The 21,378-nt window shown below is 30.7% G+C and overlaps 1 protein-coding gene across 2 annotated transcripts in view; it reads left to right on the plus strand.

Annotated features, from left to right (window-relative positions):
* Window positions 1-21,378, plus strand: part of LOC107074569 (uncharacterized) — a 212,560-nt gene that overhangs the window by 175,505 nt on the left and 15,677 nt on the right. For both annotated transcript variants that reach the window (XM_089175197.1, XM_089175198.1), the window contains exon 5: window positions 12,534-12,752. In XM_089175197.1, the coding sequence (XP_089031323.1) occupies window positions 12,534-12,752 (219 nt within the window). The remainder of the gene's footprint in view (window positions 1-12,533; window positions 12,753-21,378) is intronic.

Raw genomic sequence — 21,378 nt, forward strand, 5'->3', positions numbered from 1 at the left:
CAACGGTATCACAAATACTCCACTATTCAACAATCCAAACATCCCTTTATTTGATTCGCGAAACCTTCCAATATCGATCGATACAACCAACACTTTTTTGTCTAATAATTTGTCTATGTACTATCTTGAAATGTACTAAAATTCTATTTGCATCGAACGTTTATTAAATCCTACTAACGTTGTTGTTCATCCGAGATCATCGATCGTAATGAATTGAAGACCAGTCTCCCCGATTCATATTTTTAATTGCACAACGAAAGGATAATATAGTCGAGAAAACAAAAAAAGGAACAAACATTTTTTATGACTGACTATTTAAAAAAAAGGGTGATAATAATCGTCGCGTTTGATATTATATTATTCATAATTTTATTTTGTTGATGCAAATGAGTTGTGTTTAAGTAGATTTCGATCGATATTAGATTTTTTGCGATTATTGAAAACGCTATATATATATATCTGTCGTTGTTTCTTTTATTTTTTTTTATTTTTTTTTTCTCTTATCATCCTTATACGAAAAATTAAAACAAAAAAAGGAAACGAAAAAGAATGGTAGAAAGAAAAAAGAGAAATAAAAAAAGAAAAGAAGAAATAGCCTAGGCTGGAAATCGAAAAAGATCCTGGTATCACACATCAAACTCGCCTAGTTCATGATTTTTTTTTTATTTTTTTTTTTTTACAGACGATCGAGGAATAACATTAACATCGGATGCCTAGCTTAGGAGATTGCAAAGTTCTTTATACATATATATATGTTAAATAACGAGATGATATTTACATAAGTATAGGACGTATAGTTTTTTTCCGTAAGATGACATACATGCGCAAGGGTATGTGTGTGTGTGTGCGAGAGAAAAGAGTTTTCGAATGAAAAGGGAGGTATAACTTGAAAAAAGGGCGCGCGTTTCGGAATATAATAAAGGAGAAAAGGAAAAAGTAAAAAGGAAAAAGAGAGAAGAAAAAAAATAAGAAAAAAAAAGAAAACACGAGAAAAGAAAGAACGGAAGTCGTGCTCAGCGAAAAGAAGATAAGACGGAGAGAAATCGAAGAGGGCGATTTGTCTCTCTGAAGATACATATATATAGATATATATGTGTTGACTATATGTGTATATGTGTGTATCCGATTCTATTGAGAAAAACGCTCCTGTAGATCGAATATCCGCTGACTTGGTCATTCTAAGCCGAGTACAAAAAGAAATAAAATAAAATAAAATGAAATAAAATAAAATAAAATAGAAAAGAAAAGAAAAAAGGGAGAAAAAATAATCATATATACATATTTTATCGTATGTATCATGTGTATGTACTATACGGAGTACAATTATTATATTTCAGCAACTAGAGAAAACACTAACGTTTTGAAAGTTTTCTCGCGTAGATTTTGAAAAAATAAAAGACAAGAATATTAGCAGATACGAGAAAGAAACGAAAGATAAAAGAGAATAATTGCATTTTTGAAGATAGTTATTTAGATGATCTTATTAGACAAATCGTGCAAGCTAAAGAGAAGAGAAATGATAAACTACACAAAGAGGTCTTATGAATTTTCTTAAAAATTGTAAATTGACAAGGAGTTTATAAGTCTAATAATGAAATAAATTGCAACGACAAAACAGTGATGATAATTATTATTGATTACGATTTTTAAATATATATATATATTAATATTATTATTATTATAATTATTATGAATCTATTATCTTTCATTAGTATGATTATAATTATATTGTGGGTCAAGATAAATTAGATTTATTAACGCGAATATATATATGAAATTTTTTTACATTATTATTATTATTATTATTATTATTATTATTATTATTATTATTATTATTATTATTATCATCGTCGAGTCTTAGGAGTTTAATAAAAGAAGTAATTTAAAGTACATAAATAAATGGTAAAAGTAGAAGTAGAGGAATTGAGAATCGTGCAATGAAAAATTAATATAAAATAAAATTTAAAAATATAAATCTAAATTAAAAAATTTTCTGTAGAATGACCGATCTTTACTCTCGTTGAGAAATTGTGTTCTACTTTGATCTCATTTTTCGAAATTTATTTATTTCGGTGATATTATAGTATATACTCTTAGTTGTATAAATTGTGATTTTTATTGGCGTTTTGTAGAATAAATTATAACGATCGGTTAATCTTGGAATTGGGCATAAGTAAAAAAACAAAAAAAAATAAAAAACATAAAAGTGAGAATTCTTCTGCTCCTGCTGACAATGCCAGTTCCTTAAATAATTAAAATCGTATTATTGCATATAAATAAATATATATATATATATAATATTTTAGACGTTACGGAAAAAAAAATATTTAAAATATAATAAATAATACTAATACGAAACTAAACGTAGATTGACGTGTAAGCGTAAACAAAAAAAAACATTAATTAATTAATTATCGTATCTCTCTTAAAAAGTAACAAAAAGAAAAAAAAGAACAAAATGGGAAAAAAAATGAAAAAAGAAACGATACGAAAAATGTGACGAATATAAAATAACGAAGAAAATAAAAGGAAAAAGTTCGTATAAGTGAAAAAATACAACAATTTTATTAGAAATGGCGAGAATAATAATTGTAAATGACAAATTAGGATTGAACTCGGCAAAAATTGAATTTTCAACGAAAAAAAAGTAACGGGATATTACACGATAAAAAGAAAAAGGAAATATATTAAACAATAACCTTCGATTCGATGGGAAAAACGTTGTCCGATGAGTTATTCGAAATATACGAGGTGGGGTAAATTTTTTTTTTGTTTCTTTTTATATTTTTGTTCACAGTAGTAAAGAAGGAGGGAGGTGAGGGGTGGGTATTCTTTATCGGACCATATCCGCGACCATTCCGGGTAAAAACTTTTGTATCCGCATACACATTGCAAGTTTTATAATGTTCGAGTTTACAGATTTCCCCGGAGCCTCTATCGCTTCTTCCTTTTTTTTTCTTTTCATTTTCTTTTTCTTCTTTGCCTCGCGGCTTTTGCAGAATTAACAAGTTTCGTACGGGGTAGTTTCGCGAAGAACGAATAAAATCAAGGGAACAGCGAAGGAAGAGGGCATGCAACCCAGTAAAGGAAAGAAGATGTTGGAAAGGGTTTTGTGGGTGGTATATATATATATATATATATATAAGTATTCTATCGGTTCGGAAAACTCTTCTAGATGGTTACACATTTAGCGAGTAAAAAAAATAGAAAGAGAATGAACAGCATGGTTTTTGTGCGCAGGAGGTTTGAAGGAGGTGCTAAAAATGTGTGAATAGTCGTGAGAAAAAAAAATCTTCGAAGAAAAACGAATAAATTGGAGATCGTTTTTTCCATTGGTTTTTCACACATTGGCACGAGAAAAATGAATAATATAGAAACAAATAATATAGGGGATGATAGGGATAAAAGAGAGGAGAAAAGTGTGTAAACAACACATCGAATTATAATGCACGAGATCGAATGAAAGAATAATTATTCGAATTTTTAATATTATTATCATCATCGATAACACGGTATAGGTTTTTTCATTTTATTTTATTTCATTTTCTTGATCAACTTTTCGTTTATATATTCGCAATTATCATCGTCCACGCGTATTATTAAATGCACGATTATTATATTCTACGTCACATTGTGTCTCGTATAAATTATATTTTATCACGAAATTTTATGTATTTAATAATCTAAATAAGTGAGAAACTCTTTGATAATCCTCTATTTATTATTATTATGATTATTATTATTATATATATACGAATTGTTGCACATTTTTACAAAGGGAGAGGAGAGGAGAAAAAAAGAAAAAGAAAAAATAAATAAAGAACTAATGCAGAATTTTTAATAAATACCATCAAGTTTGTGTATGTATGTACGCGGGATTTGAAACGCAGGACGACGCACATTAAAAAAAAAAAAAAAAAAAGGAAAAGAAAAAGATAAAAGGTTCGTGCGCCTGTCGTCCATCCATGCATGCGCACATAGTGATATATATATGTGTACATAGTAGGTAGGATTAACAAATTAATTAATTGTATTTTGTATCGCGAAAAGAAATACCACTACTACTACTACTACTCCCCTGATATAGGGAAGAAAAAAATGAAAGAAAAGGAGTGACAAAAAGGAAAAAAAAAAACGTAAGAAAGAAAAGAAAAATTAAAAAAAAAAAAAAAATGGCACACGCTCTCACACACACACATATATATACATATATAGATAGTTAGACACACACACGGTTGAAGGAAATAGTAATAAAAATTACAACAATAAAAGAATACAAGTAATTAATAAATTGTCGAAGTATTATAAATATATTTAAAGATCAAGTTTCCCCGAAAGAGAGGAGAGACATATTTTAAAAATTTTTTAATTGACATTCTTCTGTTAATCTGTACATTTACAGTGTAGGTAGTATATATTTTAACCCCGCAGTGCATAAAAAAGAAATGAAATAATTTTTTTTAAACAACGACAACGACGACGACGACGACGACAATGATTTAAGCCGACAATAAATACAACTTCCCATTTTATTTATTTAAACTTTAATCAACCGATAATTATATTATAATTATTATTAAAAAATTGACTAACTGCAGGGTCATTTATTACAAATTTCCAGCCTGGGTATATTATATTATTATTATTATTCTTATTTTTATTCTTAATCAAATATGTTTATTCTTATGATTAATATTATTACTATTATTACTATTATTATAATTATAATTATAATAATTATTATTATTATTAATTCATAACGAAAAAAGTGAATCTTACGTTGTTGTTATTTACGTTTCGTGTACAATGTAAATGTACAATAGGTTTTTATTTTCACTTCCTTTTCTTTTTTTTTTTTTTTTTTTTTTTTTTTTTTTTTTTTTATACATAAATATATATATTATACTCCTCGTTACACAACCTCGATCACGAACACACTTATATTCCTCATTTTCCACAAATCGCGTATCGTTTAAATCCATCCACATATCCTCCATATCGCTTTCATCTCTTCTGTCAGTCTAGTGAATATATTAGTACCTCTTTCGATATTATTATTATTATTCGTCTGGAGTCGAAATACACGACAGATTTAAAAACACGCGTTTACCCTTTAAGTAAACTAACTCAAAAGGAAAACAAATAAAAAAAAAAAAGAGTATGAAAGTGATTAGTTAAATATACGCATTGTAATGTCGTTAATTAAAAAAAAAAAAAAAAAAAAAAACATAAAAAAAAAAATTATTGCAAATAGAAAGTGAAGAAGTCCGGATATACATATAAAAAAAAAAACACATAAAACATAAAAAAAAAAAATACAAAAAAAAAACATAAAAAAAATATACGATTGATTAATTAAACTAATAATTACAATTGGTCTAACGGTAAAATTAACTATTATAATACTTGGTAACATAACACAATAACGATGATGAATAGTAATCATAACGATATCTATTTGTGATGTACTGCGATGACTTGCACTAAGTTCGGGTCACGTGAAGATTTATTGATGATAATGATGATGATGATGATGATGATGATGATAATGATGACGATGATTATGATGGTGATGATGATGATGGTGATGATGATGATGATGAATTCAAATAAAAGAAATATAAATGAAACTGAAAACAACGCACAGACTGTTTATTGAATCTCGTCAATTCGTTTTTTAATAACTAAGAACTTTGTGTGCTTTGTATGTCTTCACCTTAGTCTTCTTTGTATATTTTTATTTTTTAATTTTTATTTTTTTTTCTTTACTTCTTATTATATATACATATTCATATATATATTTCTTATGCATACATAAGTTTATATAAATATATATATGTATATTTATTGTGTTTTTTTTCTTTTTTTTTAAAAATGTGCTTTTGCTATTTTGGTTGAACGAACTTGTGCGAAAAGTATGCTCGGAACTCTTGTATCACTTATATTTATATATAAATATATATTTTTTGTTTTTTATTTTTTATTTAATATTTTTTTTTATTTTTATTATTATTTTTTTTCCTTTCTTTGATTTGTTTCTATCTTCAAAAGATTTAAAAAAATTTCTTTTCTCCGTAGTTGTTTTTCGCTTGCGTGATAATATATTTATATATAATTTATTTTATTTTGCAGAATTGAGAACGAGTATTATATTATTACAAATATATCCTAATTGCGTTTCGATGCTTACTATCGTCGGCTTTACATTATTATTATTATTGTTACTATAATCGATCAAATGAGATTAAAAATAATAATATAGTCATTTTAAAAAGAAAGCTAGACAAAAGAAAAGAAAAGAAAGAATAAGGTTGTTGCTTAGTTAGCCACGTTTCCCTTTTACGGTTTTTATTTTCTAATTTTTTTTTTTTTTTAATTTTTTAAATTTAAGAATAAAAGACTAATATCTTTACATTGACATCGAAATTACTCCATTTATCTTGATAAACTTATCCCATCTGGATGTCTAACGATTCCTTTACCTCCAAACAAAACACCTCTTCTTGCACCTTACGAAAAAAAAGGGATCGACAAAAACAAAAAAAATATATATATATATATATAGATATATATAAACCCCCTCAAAAAATAATATATATATTTATATATACTTATCCCAAATCCTGGACGATAAATATTATTATATCATCGATGGTCTTTGAATTAATTGCCTGCTGCCTGTTTATACATATATATAAATACATTATCCATATTTATAATTATTATGTATATATTTATTTATATATATGCATACTGTCATTAATATCAATTTTTAAACACGTTTGGATTTTTCGCTGTTTTTTAGTATATTAATACATTTTAACCTTGATTGGCCGAGGTCAGTCCCGGTGAATAATAGGTGAATCGGCTTTGACTTACAAAATTAAAATTTCAATAAAATGAGAACTCACAAGATAAAAAAAAAAATAAATAATATTGCGTTCATATTCATTATAATATTTTTACTTACATAATACTCAAACTTTCTGCTACCACATTTACACCAGTAATTTCGCCTGCAAAAGCAAAAAAAGAGTTTATACAAAGAAAAAAAATTATAAACGAACCTATAAAAAAAAAAGTAATTAATAACAGCTTGACCAATCAGGGACTCATTGTCAGTAGAAGCAGCAATGACATAATTGTAGTAGCGAATGACTTAGTGAATGAAAAGTATTGATGTCATTAATTTTGATACTATCGATGTATGAGACTCTAGATACGCACACAGAGACACAGAGACACACACACACACACGTAAACCCACCCAATTATTTTTTTTTTTTTAGCATTTACTTACATTGATGACATAATATATTGCGTTTATTTGTACATATTTGACATACTTTCTTTTTCACAGGCCGGCACTTAACTTAGTGGTCCCTCTGTTCTATCTTCTTTCTCCTTTTTCTATTTTTGATGTAATATCATATAATAATATTCATATTTAATTGTGTTTATTTTCCATAATCTTATTTTAATCTTTACTTTTGTTGTTGTTTTCTTCTTATCTATCATCATTTCTACTTTCTTCCTTTCATCTTCTTGTTATTTTTTTTTTTCTACAATTAATTTTACTTTTTTGTTGTTCTTTAGTATATCTTTATCGTTACTATCACACTATTATCTCTTGTATTTGTTGTTAATTTAATATTAATAATAATTATTAACGTTTGATTTTCAATCCTTGTAGCCGCCGATACACGCATACATTTACTTTCGTTGGCTAGAACTCGCTTGCGACGTCAATGCTTTTCTCCCCGTCAGTTTTTTACGTTACGAAATGGAATTTTGTGTTATCACCTTTGAAATTTTATCACGACGATAATACTTTGATTGCTTTTTCGTGAGAAAAATAAAATATCTCTCTTGGATTTTCCACGAATAATGGAAATAATAATAATAATAACATTTAAAAAAAGTTCGTGCCTTTGTGTAATATTATATTACCTTTATGATTCCAGTCGTATGTTGTTTGGGGGAAAAAAGCAATGGTGGACGCATGCGCGCGCTCGCCAGTTTATAAAAAAAAAAAAAAACTGGCGTAATTGCACAAAGCTAATGCTCTTTACAGCTTCAGTACCATTTCAGTGTATACTTGGCCGTATATAATTTTTTGCGAACTACTATTACCTGTGTCTCATTTTTCAGCTCTTAAGCCTCTAAGTATTTTATGATTTTTTTTGCAAATTTATTACACATGATCACACGCATCAAATTACACACAAAAACGTACATACACACATATACACATACACGCAAGAACACGCGTGACACACATAAAACATAAATACATACTTTTAATTTATCTATTACTAATTCCAATAATTATCCATAAGGATATTTAAGTGTTTACTTTTACAGAGCTAGGAGGAGGTGCTTTAATATACATTTTATACGATCGCATGCGGTTTGACATTTGACATGCATATTTACTACATATTTGCTCTCTTTACCTGTGCGCGCGCACGCGCTTGTAATAGCGTGTCTATATATTATATTTATGTATGATGATATACGCGTGCACACGCACAGTGCGTTATACACATTGCTACATGCTACACATCACAAACGCACACATATATCTTTCAATTGAAAATAATTGCATTTTAGGACTATCGTCTGTTTATAAATATTATATTTAATCATAAATTTATATTTGTATATATATATTTATCTCTCTCTCTCTCTTTCTTTCTTTATGTGTTTTTGTAATTATGTGTGCGCTACGATCGAGTAGTAGATATTAATAACTGATTTTCTACATCATTTTCATCGTTTAACGATAGTACTCGCTTGTATATCAGTGTTTGTAATTAAACGCAATTAAATAGATATTCGATTAGGGATACTGTAGATTGACGTAAGACGAATTTCACGAATAGTAATTCAAATTAAAAGGTGCCTCAATCGTTCGTTTCTCTTTCATTTGTAATTCTTCGAAATTAATATTACAATTTTCTTTACGCGTTATTTCTTTTGTTCTAACATGGATCGGATTACTTGGCAAACACACGTTATAACAAACGAACTCGAGTACACCTTTGTATTATATGTTTGGATCGTATTTAAATGGTACATACATGTATGTGTGTGTGTGTGTGCGTATGTGTATATAGTTATGAGAATGGCACTATATATACATATATTATATGTGATACAATTGTTTACGCGACAGTAATTTTAATATTTAAAAGTCAATTTTCAAAATAACTAGAATAGAAATTTAATTCGATATTCGTTTTGATCTATCGCGTCGTTTGAAGTAAACGTTAGTTTATTAGAGAAAAAAAAATATCTAATGCAATGGCTTTCGACGAAGAAAATTGGACATTTCAATTTTTTATTTTTATTATTTCTATCAGCCAAACGTAACATTTTGTGCATTGCTTTTGTCACGTAGTCAAATTCCTTAGTACGCGTAATCAATGTCAACTTGTTTTATATCTATATAACTACATAAATATATATCTCAGCATCAGCTCAAAGGGACCATTCGCCATGCCTCTCTTATATTTTCTCTATGCCGTAATATCCGTCTTAATTACACGCATCTCTCTATTTTCCATGTCTCTCTTTTATATTTCTCTTACCATATATATATACAAATACACGCACACACACATATATATATATATATATAAATGTATATATACACGGGCACATGTATAGCAATATACGAGTATGTTATGTACTTGTACATACACATGTATACATGCACATGTATACATGCATATATATATATATATATATATATATATAGTAAACAATTTCACACACGCTCTCTTCTATGATACATCGCCTGTGTACGTGTATATCCCGTTAATCGTTGCATTCACGTATGCGTTTTCTTTCTAACGCCCTATTCAACTTATCAAAAGCCGTGCACTCTAATACGCATACTCGAGTCTAAGTGCGTTCTTTCGAGTCAAGCTTTAGGTATACTTGAATGAAACATGAAGAAGGAGCGTGCACCCGTTCCTTCTACGTATCAAGCTGTACTGACACTCGTGACGTGCTTATATATACATATACATATACATATATATATATATATTGTGTTTTCGCTTCCCGACTTGCAGACGAGCTACCATACGCTATGATATCGAATATGTACCGCATTAATCCGCCGTTATCTCTAACGCCTGACATGCTTTTATTCTATATATGAATACGTTCCCGAACGATAAGTAGAAGAAGCATGATACTATATTTTTTTTTCTTTTTTATTTCAATACTTTATATAACCGTTTTTCCTTAAACAAATTGACAAAAAGAAAAGAACTATCAAACGTGACATTTAAATTTGAAACATGTTACATGTGTGTATGTATGTATGTTTGTATGTATGTAAGTATGTATGCATTTTTATCTACGCTATCTTTTGGTATTGAATTTATCTAAATTATCCATAAAGTATCACGTTCGATCGTTTGAAAAAATGCTTTTTAAAAAATAATAAAATAAAAAATAAGCACACCATAAAACAATTGAGGTGATAACAAAAAAAATATATAAATATAATCTAAAATGTAGCCATTCGATGCATGACAAGCTGTGTTTCCTTTAACACACGTGCAAATTAATCCATTTGATTAGAATACCGGAGGATGCTCGAGGAAGCGTCTATCGTATTATCCCTGATTCTACCTGAATAGTCATCCAATTTCCAACTCCTCCTGACCTTATTGGGCGGGGCAAGGGTACACCGAATACGGCAATGTCGTCAGTGCCACTTCGACAAATCTCAACACGGTATTTAGTTCCATGTAGAGTAGTCATTAGTAACATTCCTTTCTGGGCGCTGATAAAAGTTCCAGATATAATGATCATCGTCAAAGTTAAAAAAAAAAAAAACCTTTTAAAGCGATCAATTTTTCTTACAAGTTTTGTTTTACATTGATTTATCTTCTTATTCTCAATCCAATCTTATTTCGGGAATTTTGGCAAGTTCAAACTAGCCGATAAATTAGAATGATGTATCATCGGCCAGAAAGAATAAGACATATGAGGTTGGCTCTGTTTTTTACGCCTACCCGCAGTCCATAAACGGGGCGCTCTTTGCATCACTCGATTCCAGTTGCCCCCCAGCTAAATATTGCTCTTCTTTTCATTTTCTTTTTCTTTATCTTTCTCTCTATCTCCACCCCCGTCTCTTTATTATCTTATATTCTAGTTTTCTATCTCCGTATATCTATACATATTGTATATGTATATTATATACACATATTCGTTCCATAGTTTCCGTATCCCATCTTGCCATTTTTCCAAACTACTGCGTTTTTTTAAGGCGCAACATCATTTTTATCATTTTTTTTTTTTATTTTCATCTCTTTCTATCTGTCTGTCTGTCAGTCTATCTGTCTGCCTCTCTCTCTCTTCTCTCTCTGTATCTATCTTTTCCTATCTTTCTTTCTTCTTTCTTTCTATTTCTCTTTCACTGTATAGTATCCATTTTTGTATAAAATAACGGCACAAACATGCCAGTGTAAATCCCTGCCACCAGTTTGGCACCACCCAGCTATGGCTGACAACGTACCAACGCCTAGTAGCATTTTAATTCTTTGGCAATAACGCGTTTTCGCGAGTACACTTGAAATGATATATAATCGGGTTTTTTTTTTCTTTCTATGTTATTCCAATGCCAACGATCTATGGTTTAAACGAGAGCCCAACTTTTTATCATTTATTCGACAAAAACGGAACAATATGAAGAACACAAATTTGGAATTTCAACGTGACATTCTATGATGTAGATCTATTCACTATCTCTCTCTCTCTATCTCTCTCTCTCTCTCTCTCTCTCTCTCTCTCTCTCTTTGTCTCTCTATGACAAAGCGTTCCCAATGTGTACTCGCGAGAATGCTAAAGCCAAAGTAAAGTAGAGTAGAGTGAGTGAGTCAGAAACCTCATATACTCTAGCCATGTCCAACATCATTCTATCGTATATCGCAGTCAGCTGGTAACTTGTATTGTTTGTCAATGATCAAAGGTTCCCATCATATTAGTCGTAGGTCCGTACCTGACCTCGTCCTTATTCCTCCTCCTCTCACAGTTCGTGTTTATATAATGAACTTTGCTAAATGTCCATCCTCCTGTCGTATTAAAATTAAAAAAAAAAAAGAAGAAAAAAAACTATCCTTTACCAAATACATCCACCCCAAAAAATGGAAAGGTTTCAATGATATTGTTTAAAAAAGAAAAGAAATAGAAAAAAAAAGAAAATTAATTATCCAAAATACAAAATATTTCCATTCATCCATCCTAAAAATAACCTTAGAAATGATTCCATTATATATGTAGCCTAACGTTATAACCTAATCCAAATATTTTCCAGAGCTGCCCCGGAATCTTAACGCAAGTACCCCCAACCAACCAAGCCTCTAAAAACCCACCCCCGATCTCAACCCATATCATCCCTGCAACCAACCAACCAACCAAGCAACTAACCAACAAGCCCCCTTATCGTCGACCCTAGCCCCTTTGCCCTCATAGATAGAGTGCCATGCCATGCGTGTTCGCTCTTGCTGTAGGTATGTCGCGAGTTTCAACGCGGGGCGTGCAAACGCGGCGAGACGGAGTGCCGGTTTGCGCACCCCCTCGAGACGGTGCAGGCGAACGAGGACGGCTCTGTGACGGTCTGCATGGACGCTGTCAAGGGCCGATGCAATCGGGACCCCTGCCGCTATTTCCACCCCCCTCTGCACCTTCAAGCCCACATTAAGGCCGCACAATCTCGGGCTAGCATTGCGGTAATGCATTCTCTCTCTCTCTCTCTCTCTCTCTCTCTCTTTCTATCTCTATCTCTTTCTCTTTCTATCTTTTTCTATCTTTCTCTATCTTTAATTTTGTGGTCTGTTCTTTTTTCTTATCTTTTCTTATACTCTAAGTTTTGTCTTTATCCCTTATCTCTCTCTCTCTTTCTATCTCTCTAACATCTTTTGTTCTATCATCCAACATTGTTTTTATCAACTTCCCTTTCTACTACCCCCCTTTACCTACCTACGTCAATTCCGAATCTTGCCTTTTATCGATTCCCAATAAATCGTCAGTGTGTCCGTCCTTGGTTGTTCACGTTAACACATCGTCCATCTTTGAAGATAGTTGATTATCGTAAAAATATTTTTGACGATTAAATCAGAACAATTTGAAGATAATCGTAGAAATAAATGTTTCAAAAATATATTTGAATAATTTTGGAAATTGATCGAAATAATAAAATAATTTCATTTTAAAATTGTATATTACACGTGGAATGTGTTACCGACGATCCTAACATATTTTCAGTGGGTTTAACCGCTAAAATATCTCCGTCTAACTCGACCCATTAATTGACCCTAGTAGTTCTCGCAATGCGATCACAAATTGGAGAATCGTAGGTGCGAGGTTAATGGGTCGAGGTAAGAGCCGGAGGAATTTTCCTCCTCCATCTATCTCTCTCTCTTATACTATCTCTGTTTCACTTTCAACCTCTTTCTCTATCTATCTCTTTATTTCTCTCTCTCTCTCTCTCTCTCTCTCTTTTTCTCTATCTTTCCAGCCTCAACCTTTCTGCGGATGTTTCCATGTGGCGTGTGCTTCATGCGAATGTGTCGTAATTACTTCTTATTCACGTATACTGTATATCTTCTAATTTCTTGTTCCTTTTTTTTTTATTTTTTTTTTTTATCTGTACAAATCTTGTCTCCGTACGTTTCGCTAAAAATTGATCGATGTGAAACGATGTACAAAACACGGGTGACGTGTAGCAACACCCGGAGCATCTCTGCCGCTACGACGTCGTCTACTTTAACTCTTTTCTTTTTTATGTATTTTTTTTTCTTACTCGTGTCTTGCGCAAAGCTTTAAAAAACACATGATGTATTAAACGCGAGAGTGTTCGTTTATGTTCTTATATATATATATATATATATATTACATTTAATCGTGTATGTATGACGTTAATTCTCGCTTTTTTCTGCGACAATTTTGGTATAATTTTTAGCGAGAAATAGAAAAATTATTTCAATCATTTCTAGCCAAAATATCTTTGGATAAAAATTGACAGAGATTGTTAATGGTCCACAATCTGAGACTATTATGAACGCCCCATCATCAGGAAGGGTGTGTCTCTTGTACGCGGAACAATGACTCGAAGTACACGCATATCCACCACCAACCCACCTATCTCTAACCAACCCTTATCCCCCATCCAATCGTTCAATTCGAACCATACCGGATACGCATAGATCCGATAATTTGTCATTTTCCATTTGTTGTCCAATTTCACCTGTCCCAACGAAGTATAATATCTTTTACCTTTCTCGTATTTTCATTCACTATTGTTTTTCTTCCTTGTATATTTTTCTTTCACTTTCAACTTTCTATCTTCTTTCTATTTTCAACTTAATCTATTTCTATTTCTATTTTTTTCTTTTCTTCTCTATCCATTTTATTTTCTATTTATCTTTCACTATCTTTGTCTCTAACGCTCTTCTTTCTTTCTCTCAGATCTTTGTTCCTTTTTTTTTCTTCTTCTTCTTCTTCTTCTTCTTCTATACCTTTTCTTACTTACTTAGTTCTTTCGACCTATACTACTCACCCTCTCTCTGTCTAAGTTTCCTGGGTTTGCGTCGAAGGAGCTTTCGTTGCTGCGCTGCTTTTCGCCAATCTTCGTCGAGCAATCGGGCTTCTCCCTTGATACCGCAGTAGACCCTTCGTATTCTCTCTCTCTCTTTCTCTTTCTGTCTGTCTGTCTCTATCTATCTATCTATCTATCTACCTATCTATATCTATCTCTTATGCTATTACACACGTATCTCGATCTCCATATATACATATATATATGTATATATATATAAGTATATACAGCAGAACGTATTATGTATAGCACTATCGCACGTGAAAACAGATTATTATCAAAGCAGAGGTAAAATTGGCCAATAGTTGCGCAGTGGTCGAACTTTCGTGATAGCCTTACCGGGTCTGTTCAAATGCGTCCTTTTTAACTTTCTCTCTCTCTCTCTCTCTCTCTATCTATCTATCTTTCTTTCTTTACATCTATCGGACTTGTTGAATTTAAAACGAGTAACTAACTAAAAAGTTTGACTTTCCCTCGAGACACGAATAAAACGCAACGAGTTCTTGGCTCACAGACCCGCTACGACCATCACATACGTACATTTTATATTAGTGTTCACGTATCAGAATATCTCGTACAAGAATTTTACTTATTCTATGAACTTTACTTAAATCCATCACGTTGCTATTATTTAATTTTGATCTTTTTATCCAACAACCCATTACCAATTTCCAATGAACTTCATTAACCTTCTGTTACCCTTTATTTCATGATCTCTTCTTTTTTTCTCTTTCAATCTGAACATTCCTTCTTAGTCCCTGACTCCCTCACCCCTCATATGTTTGTCGCTTTTGTGTTCGTCCATTTTACATTATCCTGTATGATGTTAAGCCGTTCTGGTAGTGTGTAGTCAGTAGTACACGAGGCAAAATTCTTGTTAACATCACCAAAACACCACTGTTCTATTTCTCTCTTTCTAGCAGCCTATCGCAGCTATCCAGGTGCAAAGATCTAGTTGCAATACACCAATCACCTGATCGGTACCTAGGTCATAATAAATACAAATACTTCGCCGCCAACGTGACCGTTATATTTCCTATCGAATTATAGACAATTTTTCATATTTTTTTATATTTTCATATATATATTTAAAAAAAATTTGTATTAATTTTATTCGATGAAATATTTCGAATGGATATTTCTATTGTCGATTTAAATCGATCGGAAATAGAAACGTATTCTCGTACTTGTATATAAGACGTAGTAAAAAGAAGTGTCTCTTATGAATGACGCGTACACCACCCTGCTGACAAGCTGTGCTGCACGAAATCCCCGGCTATCAACCCCTCGCTGCTGTTTTGCTGCCCCACACAAAAACGCCTACTACACTCTCAGAGAGTTCTCGTGAAAAGGAAAACAAAAGACTAAATTTATCAGAAATATAAAAAAGTAAAGAATAAGAAAACAAAAAATAATAAAAATAAAAAGTCAAAACAAAAAGTAACAAATAAAATAAATAAGTAATATTACATATACAACAAAAATCACGGTGTATATATATATATATATATATATATATATATATATATATATGTATATATAATATTTATTCTATACATATATATATACGTATATATATATATATGAAAAAGAAAGAAAAGAAAGTTCAATGTGATTTATGTATTATCAGCATACTGATATTAATGTGGGTCAAAGACGAAACAATCTTCACTCTTCAATCTTATCAAATAATTCGTAATAATTTTCGAATTGACGCGTTTTGTTTTACTTGTTATACCTTGCAATTTCATTGACAGTATCGAAAATGATCTTTTTATTAGATCGACTATCGATCATAAGAGAAAGAAGCTAGCTTTAAATCAAAGATACGAGTGTTGTTATATCGTTCGCGTCCAATCTCATTTCGATCGAAAGAAATAAAATCGGTAAATATATATTATATATATATATATATATAAAAATAAAAAAAAGGGATAGACAAAGAGCCTATAAAATTAGAAAAAAAAGAATAGTATATATATATAGTATATAACAAAATACAAATAAAAAATGCCCCCCAAACCCCCGAGAAAAAATAAAGAAGACGGCATAATAAAAAAAAAAAAAAAGAAATAAGCTCACAATAAAGTACAAAAAAGAGTGACGAGAAAGAGGAGAAGGATGAGGATAAGGATGAGGGTGGAGAAGGTGGCAGCAACACCACACTACTCGTTGGCCGATAAATTTATTTTCTTACTACGGCAGCAGAAAACGCTTCTCGATTTGGCGTTACACAACATTCCACTTCGATTCGTGACTCGTCTTCGAGGGACAAAAGTGTCCTGTTGTCCGGGGAAACAAAAAAAAAAGAGTGTGAGAGAGTATGAGAGTAAAAAAAAAATAAAAAAGGTATGAGTGTCAGCTAGTAAGAGAAAGTAAAAGGATATGCGAACGTAGTAAGAACGAAAGAACGAGTAAATGAGAGTATGGTGCCAGGGAGTTAATGCGAATGAATATATGTTTGAGTGCTGTGTGTGTGTGTGTTGTGTGTGTGTGTTGTGTGTGTGTATGTGTATGTGTGCGAGAGAGATGGAAAAAAGATATTTTCAGCGACGTCACGCGGAAGACGACCTGCTGCAGCCACACCCCGGACACACAATGGGAAGAAAAGTCTCACATGGATGATTGCGGCAGACCAGCTTGTTGGCAGGGAAGTCTCATTCTCTAAAAGTGGTTTTCAATTTCCCAAGGGTGCATCGCGGCGAGCGTGGTGGAAATTCGGAGTGAGAGAGAGAGAGAGAGAGAGAAAGAGAGAGAGAGAAATAGAGAGAGAATAAACGCCACTCGAATTTGCCTCGGCGTGTGTTCTAAACGAGACAGAAAAAAGGACTCGAAGGAAAGAGTTAAAAAAAAAATAAACCAAAAAAAAAGGTAGAGGTAGAGAAAGTGTGGGGAGATGGAAGAGAAAGAGGAGAAGAAGGAACAGGAGAAAGAATTTTTTGTTTTTCTAAACCAAAGAGAAAACGAATCGAATTTTTCTTACGTTTTTTTAGTTTTCCATTAGACTTTTGTGTTATAAATAATTTCAAAGGTTTGTAATTTCTTTCCTTTTTTTTTTTTTTTTTTACTTGCAATTAGATGTTACGTTCTGATCGAGATAGTTTGAAAAAAATTGTTATTTAAATTACATTAGTAAAAAATAAAGATAATACGAATTTTTCTAGAATTTCTAAAAAAAATTCGTTACGCATTATCAGATCAATTGATACCTGTCCATTCGCATAATAATTATTCATTTGCTATGATCGAACTCGTGCTCGATGAATAATATAATTATCGATAATTATAGGCGGCTGCCTCGTTACGCGTTTAACTTTTTTTTAAAAAGACGAAAAAACAAAAACAAAGTATTTATTTTTAGTCGTTACTGATTAACTTCGCGCATAAATTATTGTCGATGTTATAAAAGGAGATAGAAATATTTTGATTATCTTTAGTAATAATCTCTTTGGATCTTTGGAATTTCTACATGGATTATCTCAACGTGTATTCATCATATAAAAATCTCATTGATTGTTATCATTTTTATAGATTAATATTAATTGTTATTTCAAATCTTCGTATACGTAATAATCGTATTAAGTGAAAACGAAATGCACTCTTCGGAATTGCTATGCCATGATACATGAATGTTTGTCAAGTGTACGACACGTGATCCTCTCTCTCTACGTCTAAAAGGCAGTTCAGTTACTTATGTTACATTTTATCGCACAAACATTATATTATTATTATAATATAAATATTTATAGAGAGAGCATAATATTATTAATATATACATATTATATTTTCATATATGTATATAGGCACATATACGTACAAATTTCTATACATATTTGTAAAAAAAAATATCTTCTGTATAGTATACGAATTATTTATCGGCACTCAATTTTATTACGCACACATAATAATAGCACTGCACACGCCACACAAATATACAAACACCCGTACATACATCAATACGTAAAAAAAGAAAAAAGGGAAAAAAGAATTTGTCTAACGTTGACATATGGGAGAGAAAAATTATTACACACATACGATACACACACACACACACACATATCCACACCACATACATATCTAAAGGAGAATTCGAACGAGGATAATCTACGGACATATGGAAAATAAATGCCGTACACTTGGATATTCACGAGAGATGGTGTAAAACGAGCGTATGATTATATATGTATGTTTCTGCTGTATATGTATTTCATTTTTTTATTATTTTTTCTTTTTCTTCTTCTTCTACTTCTCATTATAGTTTTTCAGGTACCTATTCTATAAAAGTGCGGAACTAACGAGACGTCTCCGTCCACTATAATTCGCTACTCTCTTTGTTCTTCGTATATATTTACTTGTATATATTTACTTGTTATATATATATATATATATATATATATATAGTAAAACGTATAACAAATATTTTTCTTTTTAGTTTTCATCTTCTTAAATTTAATTTTCGTAATTTTTAGTGTTTTATAAAAATGCCTTTTAAAAGTTACTAGAAACTAAATCCGAGTTTAAAAAGGAGTTGGAATTGAAAAGAAAGATAAATACGAAGAGAAAAAGCAATAGAGAGAACGAGCTAGTAAATGAGTAAGAGAAAGAAAGAAAGTGTGTATGTGTGTATGAGAGAGAGAGAGAAAGAGAGAAAAGTAAGAAAAAGAGAACAAAAACAGGAAACGAGAACGAGACAGAGCCGGGGTGTCGTCGTCGAAAATAAAACTAGCATCTAACCAACCAAATTTATTTCTATACATATATACATATGTATATATATATATATATATATATATATATATATATATATATATATATGCATATTATTTTTCTTGTAATTATTATTATTATTATTAATAATCAAACTAATAATCATTTTCGCCGGAGAGCGAGACAATTATTACAGGTGTTACAGGAGTCAGAAAAGCCAGCCGATAAAACGGAATACCGATGTCGATGGACGATAATGGATCCTGTCTTTTTTATTTTTTTGTATTCTCTCTCTCTATAATTGAATTTTATTTCATTATCTTGTTTTTCTCTTATTTTAATTGTATTTTCATTTTATCTTAAACTATTTTCCTACGTCCGGCTATATTTATATATATATATTTCATATATTTACATTTAAATACTTACATAAACACGCCGCGTGCACGCTAATTCACATACATACACACACACACACACACACATATATATATATATATATAAACATAAACACGCACATCCGTTTCTAATATTTTCTTCTTCTTCTTAATTTTCTTTCATCGTCACACACACACGCTATTTTAATATTAAAAAACAAAAGACAAATTTTATAATAACGTCATTAATGATATATCGTTTAAAATTAGAATATCGATAATATCGAATATCAGATAATGTTAATCTCAATTTGTTCCGGTTGAGAAAAATTAAAATAATAATACAATGATTAATTATTATTGATTTCTTTTTTGTTTTTTCTAACGAATCGTATAATACATATATATCGAAGCACCTCCTTCTATTCATTTAATTGGTATTAAAATTAATATGCATATTTATATATTATATGTATATTATATTATATAAATATAATATTCGCGAGATGCGATCGCGCGTAAGATAAACGATTCTCAATGTGTTTCGCGGGGACACCAAACCAAATGAGAAGATGATATTATAACGCGAGAAGCACATAGTTTACCTCTGATATCGTTTGACCATCTTATTTATCTCGTATGTATTATATTATATTAGAAAAGCTAGTATCTACTTACGCGCTCTCGCATTCGCAAGAGAAAATATTGTAAGTCGTAAATTTCTCTAGCCGCGAACAATACGGTGATCCTCGGATGGTGTATAATAATAATAATAATGATAATAATAATAATAATATCATAGACTATAATTGATTACACGATAATATATACAACTTTGAATTTTGACAAAATTATTTGTAAGAATTATTATTTACGTATATATATATATATATACGTTTATATATTATACATATTTATCTATAGATATTTTTATTATATTTCTAATTTTTTTATCTCTATGCATATATATATATATATATATATATATATATATATATATATATATATATATTGTATATATGCATATATATAAAAATTTTATAAACACATTTTTTTATCATATCGCGACTGTCGTTACTTGCCTTTAGCCTCAACTGGTCTGTTTTTCTTTTTTTGATTTTTATCTTGCCCTCTCGCCTGACGATGCTTCTTCATGCTTGCTGAAAAACCTTCGTGCGCTTCGCTACCTGCCAATTAACGCCTGCGAAATATTACCAACCGAACGTAAAACCTGAAAATCGAAAAAAATACGTCAACAACAACAACAACAACAACATCAACATCAACATCAACCAACCAACCAACCAACGACGAACAATGGATGCCAACAACAACAACTATAACGACTGAATGCAACCATCTCATCGATCGCCCATCATCTCTCTCTCTATGTGTGTGTGTGTGTGTGCCAACCAAACAAAAAACATATACATATACATATACTATATATATATATATATATATTTATCAACTTCGGACAACCAACTTATAACTACGATTACGACCAACAACGTGAACGACGGTCATTGGGATGAAATTCGATCATACGAAATCTAAAACTAAAACATAAAACCAACAAATTCACACAAATATATATATACATATTATATATATATATATATATATATATATATATATATATATTATGTATGTATGTATATATATGCATGCATG

This window comes from Polistes dominula, unplaced genomic scaffold (genome assembly GCF_049000335.1).
Source record: "Polistes dominula isolate Pdom_NZ unplaced genomic scaffold, Pdom_raw_medaka contig_82, whole genome shotgun sequence".
NCBI classification, from domain to species: domain Eukaryota; kingdom Metazoa; phylum Arthropoda; class Insecta; order Hymenoptera; family Vespidae; genus Polistes; species Polistes dominula.